At 41.0% G+C, this 21073-nt stretch overlaps 2 protein-coding genes across 11 annotated transcripts in view; one reads left to right on the top strand and one right to left on the bottom strand.

Moving 5' to 3' along the window:
* LOC110367769 (zinc finger protein 239-like) overlaps positions 1-21073 on the top strand; it is a 577202-nt gene that overhangs the window by 501965 nt on the left and 54164 nt on the right. The gene's annotated exons all lie outside the window — the stretch shown is intronic.
* LOC105924673 (zinc finger protein 62 homolog) overlaps positions 1-21073 on the bottom strand; it is a 120171-nt gene that overhangs the window by 90838 nt on the left and 8260 nt on the right. The window contains exons 3-5 of one of the 3 annotated variants that reach the window (XR_004929584.1): positions 12794-13176; positions 10784-12428; positions 9316-10745 (exon numbers count right to left, since the gene is read on the bottom strand). The exons of 1 other annotated variant lie outside the window; for it this stretch is intronic. Coding sequence is in view for 1 of the 2 variants with exons in the window: in XM_036132293.1 (XP_035988186.1) it covers positions 11421-12428; positions 12794-13078 (1293 nt within the window). In the remaining variant the exon portion in view is untranslated. Of the gene's footprint in view, positions 1-9315; positions 12429-12793; positions 13177-21073 lie in introns of those variants that run through there. One more of the 3 variants, XM_036132293.1, reaches the window with a different exon arrangement.

Here is a 21073-nt window from a genome sequence, read left to right as displayed (position 1 = left end):
GATTACTTTTGAATAATAAAACTTTAACGTTACCTTCCTGGTTTTGTCTTGTCCTTTTTCTCTGGTTTATCCATTGTTACTGCCCCCTCCCCTCTTTAATACCCCTAGACGGTTTTGGGGACGTAACAATTTGGGGGCTCGTCCGTGAGAGTTACCAGATCCGACGGTCCTATGAGCGGATTGGTCTGTGTAATCTCCCTTCTTTTGTTCATTTTTGGCTGCCCCATCACAGATTTTATAACATTATTTTATTTTGAAGGGATTTCTAAGTAGTGGGTTTTTGTAATAATGGCATCTTAACTAGTTTAGAAGCAGCGGCTGAGTCTAACTTGAAAGTTGAGGATTCCAGCTTGAAGATTGAGGATTCTGGTGGTGATGACATGGGGGTTCCCAAAATGAAAAAAGAGGTGTCTAGTCACATTGCTAGTTTTCGTAATGTGACTCCTAAAACTAGTAACACTAGTAGGTTGGAAGAAAAACCTGTGACATTGCCACAATATGAACTTTTTTCAGAAGAATCACCTGCTGGTTCAAGGATGGAGGCTCGGTTGAGGGTTCGTCTTGCTCGCCTTCAGCTGGAGAAAGAGGATCGTGAGCGGGAATTTCAGCTTCGTAGAGAACTGGAATTGAAGAAGCTTGAGGCAGAGACCGCTATTAGGATGAGGGAATTGGAGCTGAGAGCTGGTCCAACTCCTCCCCTTAAGCCTCAAGTAGTTGCATCTCCTGCCTTTGACGTCACTAAAAGCATTCCCCTGGTACCTGCTTTTTGTGATTCTGAGGTTGATAGCTATTTTCGAGCTTTTGAAAGGATTGCCTTGGCATTAAACTGGCCCCGAGAGGTGTGGGCAATACTGGTGCAGTGTAAACTAACTGGTAAAGCTCAGGAAGCCTGTGTCTCGCTTTCCATGGAGGAGGGTTTATCATATGAGACAATTAAAGTTACAGTCTTGCGGGCATATGAATTGGTGCCAGAGGCTTACAGGCAGCGTTTTCGAGCTCTTAGAAAGACCATGAGCCAAACACATGTTGATTTCGCACGGGAGAAAGCGTTGTTTTTTGATCGATGGTGTGCAGCATGTAAAATTAAAGATCAAGTTTCCCTCCGTGAATTAATTCTGCTTGAGGAATTCCAAAACTGTGTAACTGAAGAGGTTGCCACTTACCTGAATGAACAAAAAGTCAACACCTTACAGCAGGCTGCTGTCTTGGCTGAGGAGTTTTCCTTGACACACAAGTCAACTTTCAGTAAGCGTGAGCTTTCTTTCCATAATCCACCTTCTCACGTTGACAGTGTATCAGTTTCTTGCCCCCCTCCATCTTCATCAAGTTTGAAAGCTAAGAGGAAGTGTTTTTTCTGTTTTAAGCCTGGACACCTGATTGCTGACTGTGAATTGTACCAATGTAAACAGCAGGGGGTTTCATCTAAACAATCAAAAGGAGTGGGACTAATTCAAACAGCCACTAATCATTCCATGAGAGAGCTATTGGTTAAAGCTGATCAGCCTGAGGAATGTTTTAAACCCTTCATTTTTGATGGTTTTGTGTCTCTTACAGGTGAACCTGAAGATCAGCAACCAGTAAAAGTGCTGAGGGATACCGGTGGTTCACAATCCTTGATCTTAAGCAATGTGTTGCCTTTTGATCAGAGGTCGGCCTGTGAGGCAGGTACCATTGTGAGAGGTGTTGGGATGAGTTATTTACCTGCCCCTCTTCATTATGTTCATATAAAAACACCGTTGGTTTCGGGAGTCTTTCCGGTGGCTGTGTGCCCCTGTTTTCCCATTGATGGTGTGCAGTTTATAATGGGAAACGATTTAGCAGGAGGGAAAGTTTACCCTGTACCGAAAGTGGTGAATACTCCCGTGTCTGATTTAGAGCCAGATGTCTTGGTAGAGATATTGCCAGACGTATTCACAGGTAGTGTGGTGACTAGAGCTCAAGCACGCACGAATGAGCAAGATATTGACCTTTCTGACACACTGTTCAGCTCAGTCACAGCTGATGATTGGGAATTGCCAGTTGAAGAAAAGGAAGTCAGTAGGGAAAAGGAGTTCCCTGCCAAAGCATTACTACCCATGACTCGAGAAGCGCTTATTAAAACACAGATGACGGATCCAACGTTAGTAAAATGTGTTGTGAAGTCAGATAAGGTTAAAGAGGGAAAACGACACTCGTTCTTTACTGACCATGGTGTCTTAATGCATAAATGGGTACAGCATCTTGGTGATACGCCTGGGGAAAATTGGCAAACTCTTCACCAGATAGTCATGCCAGTTGGGTATCGGAAACACGTGCTCAAATTGGCCCATGAACATTTACAGGCTGGACATTTGGGTATCACTAAGACTTACGACCGGATTTTGAAACACTTCTTTTGGCCAGGATTAAAAGCAGATGTGGTTCGGTTTTGTCAAAACTGTGTCACCTGTCAGATGGTGGGTAAAGCTAATCAAAAAGTCACCCTCGCTCCGCTACACCCAGTCCCGGCTATCGGGGAGCCATTTGAACATGTTGATCAAGGAGCTAAGGAGGCTCTTGTTGCAGCCCAGACTAAGATGAAGTTAAGCTTTGACAGATGTACAGTTCACCGACAGTTCCATCCTGGTGACAGAGTGTTGGTGTTGTTACCTGTCAATGGTTTTAGTATGGCTGCTCGTTTTTCTGGCCCCTACACAGTTCGGAGCAAAGTATCGGACTTAAATTACATAATTTCTACACCTGACCGCAGAAGGAAGACCCGATTGTGCCACATCAATATGTTGAAGCCCTATTATGATAGGAGAGCTATCGTGGCAGATGCCTCATCCCGTGTGTATGGTTGATCCTAAAAGGGTGGATGTGGGAGGGCTGTTTGGTATTGTTCTTGGTTGTTTGTTTTTTCTCTTTTAGGGCTTGGATTTTATGGGAGGAGGTGTTACATGCAGTGGTGGCTGCATGTAGGATTTCCCCCCCCCCATTTCAGGTTGCTGTTGAGCTCCGGCAGGTTAAGCAGGACCAGCTGTCTTCACTCTGGCTCTTGATTGGCAGAGTATAAGGCTAGCTGGGGAACTGATGTTCAGGGCCTCTTGGCCAATTGGGCAGCATGTGTGCTGCAGCTCTGTGGGGCTGTGTAGGAGGACTGGTTGGTTGCTAGAGATCTTGGTTCTGGTGGTTACTCTCTTGTTTCTTTCAGGTTCCCAGTTTCCCCTTTCAAACCCCTTCAGATTACTTTTGAATAATAAAACTTTAACGTTACCTTCCTGGTTTTGTCTTGTCCTTTTTCTCTGGTTTATCCATTGTTACTGCCCCCTCCCCTCTTTAATACCCCTAGACGGTTTTGGGGACGTAACAGAAACCTTCAACATGATCAGCTGTTGTTTCTACCAGGGTGCAGCTCAGAACGTGTATACCCAGAGCTTCAGCTGAAGAATCAGAACATCTGAGGACCAGAGATGATCTGGAGATTATCAGGCAGGACCAGAATGATGGAGGAGCACCATGAGACGAAGATTGAGGTGGAGGAGGAGAACCATGAGAAGAAAATTGAGGTGAAGGAGGAGAACCATGAGGTGAACATTGAGGTGAAGGAGGAGAACCATGAGAAGAAGATTGAGGTGGAGGAGGAGAACCATGAGATGAAGATTGAGGTAAAGGAGGAGAACCATGAGATGAAGATTGAGGTGGAGGAGGAGAACCATGAGAAGAAGATTGAGGTGGTGAATGCAGAATCAAAGAGTGTTGGCCCGGCGTTGTCCCAGAACCTGTGGCTTCACCTGAGCGACTGGTTTATGTTCACTGGAAGGATTAAGCATAACACCAAGACTCTGTACTACCAGTGTTTCCTGTGCCTTCCTGAACAGACAACCATCAAGGGACAAATGAAAAGCCTCTTCAACCTGAAGTTGCATGTGAAGAGGAAACATCCAGCCTCCTCCTCTGGTCCCAGTGATCTACAGGTCAGTGTTCAGGTCTTTGTCATTTCTACAGCGATGAAAACCTGACAGGAAGTCAACAAGAATAAAGAAACAAAAAAAAAAATAGAAAATGTTTTCAGTGATTCTGTGCAGAAAAAAGGAGATGTTTTGATCAACACAAACATATTTGTCATCTTCTCCTGACTAAACACCCTCCAAAGGTTTTAATCCAGCCCTGAATGGCAGACTTTCCTTTTTTAAAGTCCTCACCGTTTTCGCTCTCTTCCCTTGCTAGTCACAGCTTGACTATAGAAGTTGAACTTCGGGTTTAAAGTCATCCTGAATTAAATAAATAGCCTTTTATTTTCAGGACTCTTTGGAACGCCTGCTCTGGAAACCCTTGTCTCATTTCATCAGACTTCCCTGGATTGACCAGTTCCAGAATCTGCATCCCACATCCACAGCCCTCTGCCTGACAATGTCAAACATTAGTTTCACTGAAGATTTGGATGTATGTGTACTAAAGAAAATCAAACTCAAAGACCTCCATCTTCATCATGTACCCTTTGGCTCAATCTATGGTCTCATCATCCATGTTTTTGTTTTTTTGTCCAGAGTCAAGCTTTTCAAAAACCTGCAGCAGGGTATCATAATTATTTGCCACAGTGTTCACTAAATGATCACTTTTTCCGCTCGTCTGAGTCTCATGAGGAAAAGCTCCCCTCTGTCTGGCCACTGTCAGCCAAAAATCTTTTAGTGTGTTCTGCCAATCAGCACCGAGCAGCCAGCTTCGTGACCCGCACCCGCTCCATAGACCCTTTTAAACCCTGATGTTTCATCATATAATTTGAGGTGTCTCTGATTATGTTTAAAAATATCGTACAGTTTGAGCTGTAGCTGAGTAAAACGACTGAAAATATCATACAATGTATGCCCGGCTTAAGAGGTTTAACCTCACTAGAAATGACAACATTTTGCGTTTTATGCAATCAGGGCTCTTCTTTCTAGCTGGAGATATCAAACCTCAAGGGAGATTTGGCAAAGAGACTGACAGGCGGCGTCCTCCTGTTAGATAGCGGAGAGGAGACCGCGTCTGAGAGCGCACTCAACAGCTGATCAATGCACATACTCATGAAATTAGGAGCATTTTATTGCACATTTAATGCAGTTTAATGACTACATTTATGAAGTTTAACAATGCATATTTGACCAATTATTTTACGAAATTTACAGGGGAGGTTTAGCCTCCCTAGCATTTATAATACATAATTGATAATTGCGGTTTTTAGGGACTGGGGGAAAACACCTGACAGAAGGGACGTGTTTATTATCTGAGTCAAATCAGATGCTATGTCAGGCAGAACGTTCTTAAAGAAAGCTGTGGGTAGAACATCAAGGCAGCAGGAGGAGGAACTTAGCTGCTGAATGATCTGCTCTAAGCTTTTGTGGTTTATTTGGCTGAATTGGGACATTTTGTCAGGATAAGTTCCAGCTGAATACGGCTTTGGTTCTAGAGTTGGTGTGGATGTACAAACTGATCCTCTAATTTTTAGGACTTTCTCAGTAAAGAAGTTAGCAAATTCATTGCAGGCCCTGGTGGAGTGGAGTTTAGAAGCCACAGACACACATTTGTTAACTTGTCAGCCCTGGCAAATATGGCACGAGTATTATTAATGTTGATGCTTAAGAGGGGACCAGACTTTAGCTGTGGAAGGACTAAGCTGTAAAACCAGCGGCCTTCAGATCTTAGACAGGTCTGAAGGTCGCTGGTGATAGGTTTAAAATCCTTCTTCAAACCTACTGATCGCTTTTGACTTTTAACACTGATTGAGATAATACCTTATTTCTTTTAAGACACGTGCAAAATTTGCATGTGTTAAAGCTCTGTCTTTTATAAATATAAAAAATGGTAATTGTTTCAATTTCAGATTCTAAAAAAGTCTTTATCTCTCCCTGTCTGTAAACAGAGGAAGACGGACATAATCATCAGACTGGTGGAGCCCTCATCACACAATCTAAAGGAAAAGCACATGGTCAGACTGGGGGGAGAAAGTACAGCTGTGACCAGTGTGCTGCAACTTTTCTAAGAAAATGTAACTTAATGATGCATCAAAGGATCCAAAGTAAAGAGAGAACATTCAGATGTGACCAGTGTGAAGCAACTTTTAAAATTCAAGCTGATCTAAAGATACATCACCAGATTCACACTGGAGAGAGACCATACAGCTGTGACCAGTGTGGTGTAATATTCAAAACTAAAGCTAATTTAATTAAACATCACATAGTCCACACTGAAAAGAGACCATACTGCTGTGACCAGTGTGGAGCATCTTTTAAAGCAAGATCTAGTTTGAACATACATCAGTGAAGCCATACTGGGGAAAAACCATACAGCTGTGGTCAGTGTGGAGCCAGTTTTTCATGCGACTCTAGTTTTCACAGACATTAACAGATCCACACTGCAGAGAAACCATACAGCTGTGACAAGTGTGGAGCATCTTTTATAGCCAGATCTGTTTTTGAGCTACATCAACAGATCCATGCTGGAAAGAGACCCTGCAGCTGTGACCAGTGCGGAGCCAAGTTTATCTCTAAAACTAGATTAGACCGACATAAACGGATCCACAATGCAGAGAAACCATACAGCTGTGACAAGTGTGGAGCAACTTTTACAACTAAATCTAATTTTAAGCTACATCAAGAGACTCATAGTGGAGAGAGACCATACAGCTGTGACCAGTGTGCTGCAACGTTTCAAAGAAAATATACCTTAAAGAGGCATCTACGGATCCACATTGGAGAGCAAAAAATAGATCCAAAAATAGATGACATGAATGAAAGTAATGCTGGTCAAAGGTTTTCTGTGGATCTATGCAAACCGGCAAAGGTCAGTCAGTGCTTGAGTTTCTGGTCCTATTACCTGAGTTGAAGTCTGTTCTGGACCCAAATTGTAATTTGAAAACATTTGACATTTTTGTAAATAAAGAAATCTTAAAAACTAAAAGTCTCTTGGGCGGGTTTGTGCAGTCACTGACAAAGGTAAACAAACATCAGCTGGTAAAATGCTTTGAAGGTAGCAAAGCTCAAATTAAGGCTTTATCCAGTCCAAGGATCTACAAAGTTCTTTATACCACATTGTCATTCACACCCTTACGGTGATGAACAACATTTGAAGGGACAGTTGCCCTGGGGCAAGCTGACAGAATCAAGGCGGCCATGCATCAGTGCCAGCAGGCCCTCTGATCACCACCAACAGGTGATGTGGGTGAAGGGTCTTGCCCGAGGACACAACGACAGACGGTCGGAGCAGTGGCAGTCATGTGGGCTGCTGTGGTAAGGACTCCTGGTCAAAGCACAAGTGTGTCAGCAGACGCCATGATAAGTGCCTCCTTCAGGGTAAGAACCTTACCAGTATTACAGAAGCGTTTTACTGCCAGACGCGATGAATAAATTTAGGAGCAGTATCTCATTAAAACGAGAAAGTTTCTCTCTACAGAAAGATTGTTGTCTCGTTATAACGAGATGATCTGTTAATGGATTTATATCCGTTTTAACACTTAACAGACACCGTCCAAGCAAAGATTTTGACTGCTGCTTATAAACCTTAATTCAGCTTGTAAGTTACTAACCTTATTAAATCTAACCAGCCAAACAATGTTTTATGAAACAAAGTGATTCCAAAAGAGAGTATTTTTAATTTGCTGGACGAAGTTTAATCTTGTTAAGCATTTACACGTACCGATCATAATCATTAGTAAATCATCGTCAACCTTTATTTAACCAGGACATGAGATCAAATATCTAATTTATTGTTGTCCTGAAAAAGAGTTAAACATTTAAAACTCGCTACTAGTGCAGATCTCTTTGCCTGGCAGAACTCCCGCACAGCTTTGAACATCTGCTGTATGTGTCTGAGGTATTGGTGCAGCTTCTCTGCACCTGACATTAGCTTCGGCAGGTGGTTTGTATAAAATAGCTACATGTTTTTAGTCATATTTATGTTCACCCTCCTGAATTAAACCTTAAAGTCTGCACTTCAGTTACATTGTAGTTCTTTGATTTCAAATCCAACATGGTGGCATGCAGAGCCCAAATCATAAAGACTGTGTCACTGTCTAAATATTTCTGGGCCTAGCTGTAAGTATTTATACAATATTTGCTTAAGAAAAAGATGAGCATCTCTCCAGTCTGCCCTCCATGAGCCCAATTTGTAATTAAGTAGTGAAAAAAGTTACCTACTGTAGGCTACAAGTGATGCTTATATAAAACTGCAACATAAGTACCACTTTATATCATAAATGATACTTTAACAGTCATGATTTGAAAAAAAGTTGCAGAAATACTTTTTTTAATTGTTGTAGACAGAAAAGTAGCAAAGCATCATTCCACATGCAGTTTTTCACTAAAGCAACAGTAATCTTCACTGACCAAATGAAAAACATGAAAAGTGATAAACATGAGGAGCCTGTTACATAAGCCCTGATACTATCTGATGATTTCCTCTGAACCGCAGAGTTAAAGTCTGTTGTTGTAAAATAACTTGATGAACCTTCTTCAGGAAAACAAAACTTGTCAGGATCACATTGGTCAGTTTCCTCTGGAAAGTCTGACATTTATGACGTTTTTAGGGGTTTTCATCCAACAATACATGTGAAAACAGGACAAAAAAAAGTCTTATTCTAAGAGCACTTTATAGGATCATTCTGTATTACGCTGCCCGTCGTCACATTTTATTAATCATAATCAATACCACCTAAAATCTAGAATTTTCCTCCTTCACTGGTAAAAAAGTAATTGTGCGTAGAAACGTGTGCACCACTGTTGATAGAAAATTTGTTTAATGGTTTTTAGGTGAATTTCTCCTCTTACTTGTTGCGTCCAATTTTCAAAACATTTTGGAAATAAAGAGAAAAACAGACAAATCCTGTATTATTGTTAAAGCGGCCTGTTTTAAAGGCCAACATGGTTGGAAGTTGCTGAGAAGAATCTAAAAGAGACATTTTGGCACCACTACCAAGAAATGAGGGACAACAGTAAGAACACTGCAGCAATCAGCAAGCATCAGCCTGGGTTTGGACCACAACCCAATACTCCTCATGGCAGCTGCAGGGGATTAACAACCAACATGGACAACTTTACCAGCTATTAAGCTCATATAAACACATCGGGTCAATTGAGACACTCAAAGTTTTGAAAAAGAGCAAGAAATACAAAAGTGACGATTTTAGCTGACAATGAATAATGTATAAAAATACTGAATATACATTTACTTGTATGAATAACAAACATGTGAATAAGCAAATTCTATCCTTTATCTGTCACCAGCTATCTTATTTTCTATCTAACCACAAATAAGAGCGTGAGATAACAAGCCTGGAGTTGTGCAACCACCAGGGGTCGCAACCCCCACTTAGACCCCAGAGTTAGAGTAATATATGTAACACTTATGGGCTAGGCAGCTAACTGCAGCTACAAAAGCAGCACCAGAAGAGGGTCCTTTTAAGGAGCCTGAGGTGTGGAAAAAAACAGGAGGCTGTGCTTTTAGGTTTGGTGGATGTATTTTAGGTGATTGAATAAAAACAGACAATTACAGCAACACAAAAGACACAGGAGGATTAACTCAAAACAAAATCATAAAGTCCATATCTAGCTCGCCATCTTCAGATCCATATGAGGATCTGGTCCGACAGGGGGGGGGAAAAACTGACCTAAAAAGGTCAGAAAACCCATTAAGTTTAATAAAAAACAATTAAATGCAAATATAATACACAGGAAATAATTACTAAATGTAAGCATTTAGTTTATGCATACTAAATGCAAATGCCATAATTATATTCCATAGCCAAACATTTCAATTAGGTTAAATTAACCATAATTCAAATAAAGTAAAACAAAAAAAAAGTATATATTTTAAGCTTAATCAATTTAAAGTTAAAGTTAAAGTGCACTTTCAACATATCAATCAAGAAAATAGCACTAATTAATTGTCAAATACTCAGAGTGAGAGAAAGGTAAAAATTAAATAAATATACATACTGCACAATATCAACTTAAGTGTAGCTACAGATCAATCTTGTTTCATCACTGCTTCAGAATCAAGGTAAACGTGTCAAATACGCACAAAATTCAGCAAGCAAGTTACCTTTTCAAAGAGAGTGGGGTGTACTTAGCCACAATCAGCTCTGACAGAATCCCAGCGACGGTCCAGGTAAACAATGCTTCTAATAAAACAACGCTCTATTCAGCAATCGAGCAGAAATATCAAATAAACTCACCCAGCAATCAAATCAATAGGGTTAAAGATTTCAGATGTAACTCTGGTGGAGAAGACGTCAGCAGCAAGCCACAATCACAGTGGAAACAGGTGAGGATCCTTAACTGTGTGCTTGAGGCGGGGCTTTAAAGAAGCCCCGCCTCTTTTTCAGGCCCACACAGGAAGTGGGCCTGAACAAAATAAAAGTCTCTGACTAATTGTGGGTTACATATAGATATGGTTTTCTATACAATACAGCTTTAGATAACCTGCATTATATAGCAACATTGCATACATCCTTTCTTATTGGAGGTACATAACTAAAATTAAAAACTGAGAGAGTTAAACTATTAGTTTAGACATATTTGTCAATATTGTCATTATTGTGCAACATTGCACTGTAATCCACCACATTTATTCACCTTAGTGTAAAGAATTTAACTGCATCCAGTTGAGTTCTCCCAGGTTATTTAACTTGAAAACAATGGATATCTTTATTGTAGGCTTATTTTGTGATAAAATGACTATTCGAACAGAAACTATATTTTAACATATTTGGTCTAACAAGCCAGAAGGGATGCTGCAGCCTCAGTACTGGACTCTCATACCTCACAGAAAGTGAGACGGGGGAAATGACAGTGGTGTCCAATATCTAATCATATTCTGGAAATGACTAAAATGACTCCTTCTCCTCAATCAGGAGTCATTTTGTCCGATCTGTCAGCTTCAGTGTCTGTGGGTCATCTGTTGTCTCCCTGCTAACTGCTTTCTGCAGCCTCCAGCATATTTATTCTCATAGTCATTTACAGACCCCCTGTTGATGTGCCCAAATGGCACATCATAATGAAATAGTTCAGATAAGTCTCTGCTGCTTCTTTTAACATTAGAGAGAATCTTTTATTGTGGCTTACCACTGACAGACTGATCTTATATGCTCTATGCTGATTTTAAAACAACAGTAACTACGTAACTCAGTGGAGCAGGACAGTTAAAATAAGAATAAAAGTAATGTAACATGTAAACAAGTCAGTACGTCAAGGACATGGCATAAAGAAAGGCGTTGAGCCATGGTGAGAGCACATAGCAAAAATGGACGTAATCACTCCCTTAGTCATAATTTTCCATACAGCTCACATCTCATACATGTGATTGTTGTAAGGCAGTCCACTTCCATCTCAGGTATACTGAGTTTGTTAATGTAACATTAAACCTGACTTCATTTGTTTATTTAAATGACATTTGATTTTGAAAGTTGCAGCACGCTGGCCACAATTTTATGGTCTTCCTCCCACGTGGATCTGTCTGTGTTCCCTTGCACCTGATATTGTTTTGAATGTTGCAGCACACTTGCCACAGCTGTATGGTCTCTCTCCAGTGTGTCTACGGTGATGTTTATTTAAATCAGTTTGGGTTTTGAAGGTTGCTTCACACTGGTCACATGTGTATGGTCTCTCTCCAGTGTGGATCCTTCGATGCATCTTTAAGGTATATTTTCTTAGAAAGGTTGCAGAACACTGGTCACAACTGTAAGGTCTTTCTCCAGTGTGGATCCTTTGATGCATCTTGCAAACAGTTCTGGTTCTAAAAGTTGCATCACACTGGTCACAGCTGTATGGTCTCTCCCCAGTGTGGATCCTTTGATGTTTTGGTAAACTAGATTTAGTTTTAAAAGCGGCACCACACTGGTCACAGCTGTATGGTCTCTCGTCGGTGTGATTCCGCTGATGTACTCTTAAGTCATAACTTGTTTTGAAAGTTGCAGAACACTGGTCACAGCAATATGGTCTCTCCTGAGTGTGGATCCGTTGATGTCTGAATAAATCATGTTTAGTTTTAAAAGCTGCTTCACATTTGTCACAGCTGTATGGTCTCTCGTCGGTGTGACTCCGTTGATGTATTCTTAAATAATCTTTAGTCTTGAAACTTGCAGTACACTGGTCACAGCAGTATGGTCTCTCCTGAGTGTGGATCCGTTTATGTTTCAGCAAAGTAGATTGAGTTTTAAATGCTAGTACACACTGGTCACAGGTGTAGGGTCTCTCTTCACTGTGGATCTGTTGATGCACCATTAAAGTATTCTTAGTTTTAAAAGCTGTTCTGCACTGGTCACAGATGTATGGTCTCTCTCCAATGTGGAGTCGTTGATGCGCCGTGAAATTTCCTTTAGTGTCAAAAGTTGCTCCACACTGGACACAGCTGTATTTCTTTTCCAAAGACTGACCATGCACCGTTCCTTTAAGCTGTGCGGTGAGGGCTCCACCAGTGTGATAATCTTCATGTTCCTGTGTTTAGAGATAAGGAGAGATAAAGGCTGTCTTTAAACTCAAAGTGTGAAACCATTACCACTCGTTTACGTTCATAACATTTGTAACATATGCAACATTTACAAAACTCTTGAAACGCTAAAGCAAGAAAACCAGCTCACTTTGAAACTAAAATTCCATAAAGGTAACACCAGTGTTAAAAGCCAAAGATGATAGGTGAGTTTGGAGAAGAAATTTAAACCCTAACATAGATGAGTCTTGTTTCAGCAAATACTGTGAGCTGTTGCTTTAGACTTGATTTACACAGGAAGTGATAGAAAAACCATGATCAAAATCCTTGATTGTACCCTAAACTTGAAGAAATTAAAGACCTGAACACTGACCTGTAGGTCACTGGGACCAGAGGAGGCGGCTGAGTCGGTCCGGTTCATAGTGTTCAGAGCGTGGAGGTCTGGTTCATTGTCCTGGTGTTCCTCCTGGTGTTCCTCAACTTTGACTTGGTCATTCTGCTCCTCCTTCACTACAATTGGAATCTCATGGTTCTCCTCCTCCACCTCAATTTTCATCTCACACTTCTCCATCTTCATCTCATGGTTCTCCTCCTTCACCTCAATCTTCATCTCATGGTTTTCCTCCTTCACTAAGATTGTTATCTCATGGTTCTCCATCCTCCTGCTCCTGCCTGATAAACTGCAGAACCTCTCTGGTCTTCAGGTCTTCTGATTGTTCAGCTGAAGCTCTTGGTAGAGATGTTGTGAGATGGAACCTGTTAGACACAATCAGGTGTAAGGTTTTTTTTAGACATTTCTAAAATTCTTCAAATCCAACCTCACTTCCTTCCTGTCTAGTTTCATTAAGGCGTCTGATTGGTCCAGCTGAATATCAATTAGCTTCCTGTCTCTGAAGTCTCACTTTGCCCAGAAATTAAACTTCTACCAAACAGATTTTTAACAACCCTCAATAGATCAATGAACAACCAATAGTCATCAACCATCACACTTCAACAGATCCAACACGGCTGGACCGCAAACTCGGTCATGTTGATAGTACACCAGTAAACCGCGGTACATAGGACCAGCATTACTGAGCATTACTTCCGTGAGTGATGGCTTTGTCAAGTACTTGACTGCGTTACAGAGACACATCAGATGATGCATCCTTTAAAAAGGTACAAAGCAAATATAGCTGTTATTGGTATATCTTACATTCCATTTTCCTTGGAAAACAAAAACAGGAGCTGGGAATGGGGTAAACTCAAGTAAAAAGCGTTCTAGTTAACACCGTCAGGGAAAATGTCTGGATTCCAATATCACAACGGCAAGGAAAGCAGTTGTTTTGTTCGCAGTACCTTTTATAAACAGTCTTTAACATTTTAAGTCCTGAGGTTTTAGAAGCAATTTCCGCCTAAAATCAAATATCTGACACAAATGAAGTAAAGCTCCAAAGTTATAAAGTATAAATGTAAATTTAAGTATTTGTGTAGTGAGGCATTACAGATTATTTTTCAAGTGAAACCACTACTGCAAATGTCATTATGGCTAAATTATAGGTGATTAAAAAAAATGCAAAACTACACAAAAACACTTGAAAATATAGGAGAAGCCTCAGACTAGATCTTGACCATAACTGCAGCAAATCTGGACTAAATCAGCAGAAGCATAGTTGTTTCATAAAGGTTTTAGCAGGTAGTGTGCCAGGCGGACCTCTGGTTTTGGCACAGTTCAGCCAAATGTGTTTTTCACTCTTTAAAAAGGGATGTAGGTTAAATAAAAGTGCTCACTTCCATTTTAGGACTCCTTCTGCACATGAAAAACCCTTTGGTATAAAGATTCACCCTTTGTTTCATCAACACGTGCCAATGTGCACAGCACGAATCAATAAAATGAAGAGAAAACCCATAAATCATGACTCATGTCTTTTTAAAAAGCTTTTATGGTGGCCTGTCTGCTCCTCTGTGTTGCTATGGTGACAGACTTTCAGAGAGAGGAAAAAATTTGGCTGCAGAAGGTTACATTTACATAACTTCCTGAATGTTACGGGCGCCGCCGACTCCGTCAAGTAAATTCACCAAAAGTTGCCATCTTCGCCTGACTCTCCGCAAAAAGCAATTATAACCAAACATAACTTCCCGAATGTTACGGGCGCCGCCATTTTGATTTGCTTGAGTCCCTCCTTCAATCCCAGAGAGCAGTAGTACCGCAGATTGTCACTAGGAGGTGAGGAACCGAAATAGCGTGATGTGTAAACCGTCGTCAGAACCAAGCTCGGCTTGGTTAACTGATCCAAGCTCGGACCGAGCTCAGCATGGATCGCTTTAACAAGGGTATTGTAAATGGGGCTTTTGTTAAGTGGTCACAGCTGCAGCTTGTGAAAAATTGCTCGTGCGTCATTGTGGGCACAGCAGCAGGTATTGAGAGTTTTGTAGGCTTTGTTACACACTGAGATTATTTCACCAGCGGTATCTTATTTAAAAGGTAGGGCACTCTAGTTTTTAAAATTACCTACATGGGGGGTGGTGGACTCAAGCATGTCTTTGCAGTGAAGCAGTTTTCTGAGTCAGCAATGTTTGATAGACAGGTAAACGGCATTTTGTGTTTAAAAAGCTTTTAAACTGAGAGTATTTGTTAAAAACATAAGAACTTGTTTTAGCCACCTTATTTTTGACGGAAACATGGAGGCAGCGAGTTGACGTTTTTTTGTGCGAGACTTCTGGCCGCTCACTTCCTGTCACTGGGTAGCTAGCTGAAAAGCGACTCATGCAGCCACTTCATACCAAATTAATCGTCAGTATGACTTCGAGGAAGACCGGGATCGTTTGTCCGGTTAGAGGCCGTCATGATAACGGGTGTAAAGAAAGGTTTATGTGGAGCAGTAGTGTTTTAATCATCGACCGTGAACAGCTGCGGATACGAGGCGCCCTACTTCCTTCACCCCCAGCCGAAGAATGAGAAATCCCTTCACCTGTGGTTAAAAGCTTTAAATATGAAGAAACCACCGAAGTGACCGTATGTTTGTTTTTTCATTTTGTGGACAAAAGACCGGCAGAAGAGCACACGATGCAGAAAAGTGGTTGGGCTACGAAGTTCCATTAAAAACAAAAACAAGGAGACGTGAAGAGGAGAGCAGACAGGTAAGCTAATGGATGTTTACGCTAGCTAACTTTAACTCTAACTCCTTAGTTTGTGCCGCTCCTGATAAAACATATGCTTTCACATGATGACAGCCGCCTTTAGTTTTGTTCTTTCTGTAAATTATTATCTGGATGTGTTTCATTCCTGCTAGTAGGTCTATGGGGTTCCGTTTTTTATACAATTAAAGATTTTACAGCAAAATATATTTAGCCTGTCATATGACATAAAAGGCAGGGTTCATTATTCATATTTTTGTTATTGATAAATCTATAAACAAGTCACAGTTCCAAGTTAAACATTTAAATAACAAGCTTAATATTTAGCCCCAAAGTAAATGTTTAGTTTGTAAACCAAACATTTAATTTGGATTTAAATATTTATTTTGAAAACTAAATGCTTGGTTTGCATCTTAATATATAGTTTACAAACTAAACATTTAGCTTTGTAATGGGGTACCGCGCGCGAGCTATTTTTAGAAACACAACGTCACGATGACGTCACATCACGTGGTACGCAGTGGGGCAAACTCCGGAAACCCGCCGCTGTTTTGCTGTAAAAGAGACGTGCGTTAGCCTAGGTTTTACTCGTTAAAACGACTGCTTTTTCCAAATCTAAGACCATGGTTTTTAAACATTGTTGTTATGGAACGTGCAACAGCGACTCGAGGTACGCTGATCGGCCGCATATGAAGGATGTTTTCTTCAAGACTGCCAAGGAGAAATGTGTGCGCTGGGTACACCGGGGCGGTCGGCCTACACAACAGTTCAACCCGGAAAAAGTTACCAAATTCAAGTACATATGTAGCAAGCATTTTGTCGGAGGAAAGGGCCCAACCGAAGAACATCCTGACCCAATTCCAGCGACATCAAGTCAAGGTAAGAGTATTTTGGTGGCCGACATGTTAATAAAGTAGCGCCTGCTACCATGACAGCATATAGGCTATCATGGTAGCAGGCGCTAACATGATACCCTGCTACCAGGATAGCTTACTCAAAAACATTTCAAATGAGACAAACATTAAACATATACCCATTCCTGGACGGTGATTGCAAACAACAACAAAAAAAAACGGCCGACGCTGCCATGATCGCCGCGCAGGAAAAAAAAAACAAAGCTTACCGTTTGATCAACTCGGCCAGTTTTCCAGTTTTTTTAAGCCCTCGAACCTCAAGCCATCGTTTGAGCTGAAGGTTGGTGTGTTCTTCGACAGTTCGGCCAGTAAACCGTGCGCCTGGGACATCGTCTTGGGAAAGTTTAACGGCTGTAAAGTCGGTCATATCGCTGTTTCTGTTGCGCTTGTAATAACTGGCTGCTACGGGCGTTCTGTATCTGTATGCCCTACCTAAGCAGCAAAAGGGGCGTTGCTCTTGAGACGGTGACGTCACGTGCGCGGTACCGCATTAAATATTTAGTTTGGAACTGTGACATTTACAAATGTATAACATGGTGAAAATCTGACTTTAAAACTGAAAACCCATTTTTTCCTCTTATCTTAAAGAACCCAAAATTCTTTAAAAATATTGCAGTTAGAATTTAACCGTGTAACCTTACAAATGACATCCCAGGTAATAACTGCAGGTGTTTGTAAAAACTGGAAGGAATGTGTGATATGAATATCTGAATGTGTAATGATACAGGTGTTATTAGCTCTATTAGCTTGGTGTTAACATAGTTTTAAGTAGTCTTGACATGTTTAATGCTGTTTGCTAAACTGATTGTGGTCTTGTGCAGGTTTGTGTTTGACAGATGACAGCCGCTGTGATGCAGAGGCTGACCAGACCGCTCCATAATCAGTCACCTATGAATAAAAATGCTGATACTACAGGCACTGATGATCACACCTAGGAGAAAAGAAGAAGAATGTATGTGGCTGGCTTCCTGGAGTATCTTCGTCCTGGCGATGAAGTGATGACAGACAGAGGCTTTACTATCAGAGATCTGCTGTTTCAGAGCAGATTTAACCTTATTCTACCAGCATTCACTCATAAAAAGGAGAACATTCCTCTGATGCGGATGTAACTACCACTAGGAGGATAGCAAATGTCCACATACATGTGGAAAGAGTTATCAGGAGGCTCAAAGTTTTCACAGTAATCTCCCAGACTGTAACCATGGTTTATAAAATAGACCAAATCTTTAGAATCTGTGCAGCTCCTGTGAACATGCAGGGGGAATAATCCACAAAGATGCTGACTGAGCAGAGTTTACATGTCAAAAAGATCCTGATTAGTTATATTTTACTGTAAACCAGAGGAAATATAATACACTAGAACGTGTTTTGGATTTCTGCTTTTAAATATTCTTTATTTAGCACCTTAAGGTTTTACATTTTTGAGTTACTTTTCATTGTTAATAACTTTAAGTATTGTATATCCTTATTTCCAGACTATTTAAATGTTTACTTAAACAAAAATTGTGCCCAACTAAAATGTGTCTTATTAAATTTTGCAGTCCATTTCAGTTTCGTATGTAATTTGCATTTATTCATATTTTGATCAAGTGGATGTTGACTTAGCACATGTAAAGAACTAAATTGTATCTTATGTACATTTCACACATATATAGTATATTTGTAGGCCATTTAATTCTTTGTGGTGCAGGAAACATCCATCATTCAGCCTTTTGGGGACGGCGCTGCTCATCTGTGCAGGGCAATCCAGTCAGACCTGTGGCCACAGCAAACTGAACCTTTTAACAAAGTTAAAGGAACAGTTATTTTTTATATTACAGTCCTTGGTGTCATATTTACAATAAAAATAGGGATTATAGTTTATAGTGACAACTTAAACCATCCATTTACATTTTAAATTTCAAGCCTAAACATGAAGTGGGCAGAATGTTTTGATATCCTCTCATAACATCAGTTAAATCCCAAACATTACAAAATTAACTGACCAGCAATCTAATCACAACGAGCCAACAGCCAGTATGTTTCTGAATCAGATAATTCATCAGCCTACCTTCCATAAGATCGCTGCTGCCTGACTGAAGAACTTCTCCTGGAGCCGCAGCACCAAAGCGCTCTGAGGTCTCGGTAGAGCCGGTTGATGCAGTCAGGATCCAGCAGAGTGAACGTCGGACTAGTTTTAGCTTGAACGGACATCAGCCTCCATGAATACCAGGTCATCCATGTTGATATTAATTAACACCGATCCAACTCTTTCACTGCGGAGGTTCGCTTCGGTAAAGTCGCACAGCAGAGCCGTCCGCACCAAGTAATGACACAAACAGGTGAAAATGTCCTTGTTCTTTATATGAGGCCAATTCTTCATGTCTTCTCAGTCATTAATCGTCTGAGGCTGTAGCTCTGACTTGCCACTTCCATCGCTCTGCAGTTTTTGGTTTATCATTTCAGTCAAACTAATGTTATTTGGCCGAGGGAAGCGCTGAAACAGAAGCGCCGCACAAAAAAATGGAAGTTGGACCCAGAGTTACTTCCACGTTAGAAAATAAGGTGGACAAACACTAAAGTAAATAATCTTAACTGTGTTTCCTGTCTGGCAGTAGGTGACGGTGTAGATTGCCGACACGTCTTCAGCATTTTATGCTCCATGTAGCTCTTCCTCTGAAGCAGGACCGTTCTCCTATCCTCTAGAGGGCAGCATTGTGCTCCTGCACCAAGCGTACAACACCCCATTACACACAGAAGAAGAAAACACAGCTGGTTCCAACATTTAAGCTTTTTGCTTTCTTCCAAGAGTGATGGCGATTTCTGTCCGGGAATAGCTAACAATTTGTTGATGAAGGTGATCGACTTGGGCTGAATCATGAAGATGTCTATATTTACAAACCTCCACCGGACGAAGCGTCTGCTCATCCGGGGACTGTCTGTGTTGATGGAAATTCTCTTGAAGCTTGAAGCGGAAACGTTTGACTGTGGGGGGGAACATGGGAGCTAAAATTATGTAACATGGCCGCTTGAACCTCCCAGATGCCTCAAGCACAAACCAGACTTCAGGCTCCATGAACCACTGTCACTATTTGAGCCGATGAACGCTGGTGTTGTCATCTAGGAGTATATGCCCGTGTCATCAGGTCAAGAACATCCATTGGTGGAATAACCTGGTCACTCAGTGTATTCAGGTAGTCTCCTCATTCACTGGACTCATACTGTTGCTGAAGCTGGACCTGACCAACTGCAGCAACCCCAGATAATGGCACCGCCCCCACAGGCTGGTACAGTAGGCACTGGGCATAAGTCCATCACTTCACCTGCCTCTCTTCTGACCCTGGTACCCCCATCTATCTGGAACATCTGATCTGGACTCACCAGGGTCAATCTGGACTCACCAGACCACATGACCGTCTTCCAGTCCTCCAGAGGCCAACCTTAGCAAACTGGAGCCTTTTTCCTGGTTAGCCGGAGTGACTGCTGGTTTTCCTAATGCTACACAGTAGTGATGGGTCCGGCAACACCGATGCGTTAGCGCATGCGTCGAGCTCATAGAGCAAAACCCGGGGATGGCTTAAGGTGCAGAAGTGAATTTCTGCACCTTAATTATTATTATTATGAATTTAAGTCACTCAGGTTCCACAGTTCCTCCAGGTGCAGTGAGGCCATCAGCAGACTGCGGTCAGAATGTGCATCTGTAATCGGTAATAATTCACCTTGAGCACCACTAGATGGATGTAAATCTTACACACTGGGGCTTTAAGAGATCACCGATCACCATCATTCTGGATTTTTTTTTCTGACCACATTTCCTCCTTCAAGACGATGGTTCCCCTCCATCATTCCAGTTTTAATAATATGTTGGACAGTTCTCACCCCAGTTTAATAGTTTCTGCAACCTCCCTAGATGTCTTTTCTGCTGATTTGACCCATAAGCAGACTAACATCTTTTCCACGATCACAAGATGTTTTTTAGCTACTCAGCTACTCTGTGCATCAGCTGGGATTAATAACTTGTTGCCACCTGGAAGATGGTCAGTAGTAATTATCCTCAGTTAAATTCAGGTGGCAGCTTTATTTTGGCAAGGCATTGCATGTTATATGTTTTCCAAATCTGTTAATGCCTTCAGTGTCACTGGCCTTAATTAGTTAACATGTCACTCACTATTCTAAACAGTAAAGAGGAAGAGGGGCATCCCTGTCTTACTTGTGATATTATTAGAAAGGATATTTTAGTTATGGAGACCCTGTGAATTCCTAATCTTTTGTTAAAAGATTGAATCTAATGCGTTGTTTAAAAGTTTAAGAATGTTTGCAAAACAACACATTAGGTGTTGATCCAATTAATTGAAAATATCTTTAAAAATTCAAAAGGGGATTTTCTTAATTGCCACTTTAAAGGTGAACAACTGTAACGTAGTTGATGTAAAATGCAAACACAAGATTTTTTTCTTTGACAACAATGAAAGCAGAAATTTCTTTACATGATGAAATTTGTGGGGTGACTGTGAGAAAAAACACGTCGACTGATAGATTTCAGGAAATATCCAAAAACAAATCATAAAACCACGACTACTGCTAATTTGTAAATTAGCTAAATGGTCAATATCTCCTAAAGTGAAGGAAACCCATTTCTAAAC

This window comes from Fundulus heteroclitus, unplaced genomic scaffold, assembly GCF_011125445.2.
Source record: "Fundulus heteroclitus isolate FHET01 unplaced genomic scaffold, MU-UCD_Fhet_4.1 scaffold_49, whole genome shotgun sequence".
Lineage (NCBI taxonomy): Eukaryota > Metazoa > Chordata > Actinopteri > Cyprinodontiformes > Fundulidae > Fundulus > Fundulus heteroclitus.
This window is presented reverse-complemented; position numbering and strand designations above follow the sequence as displayed.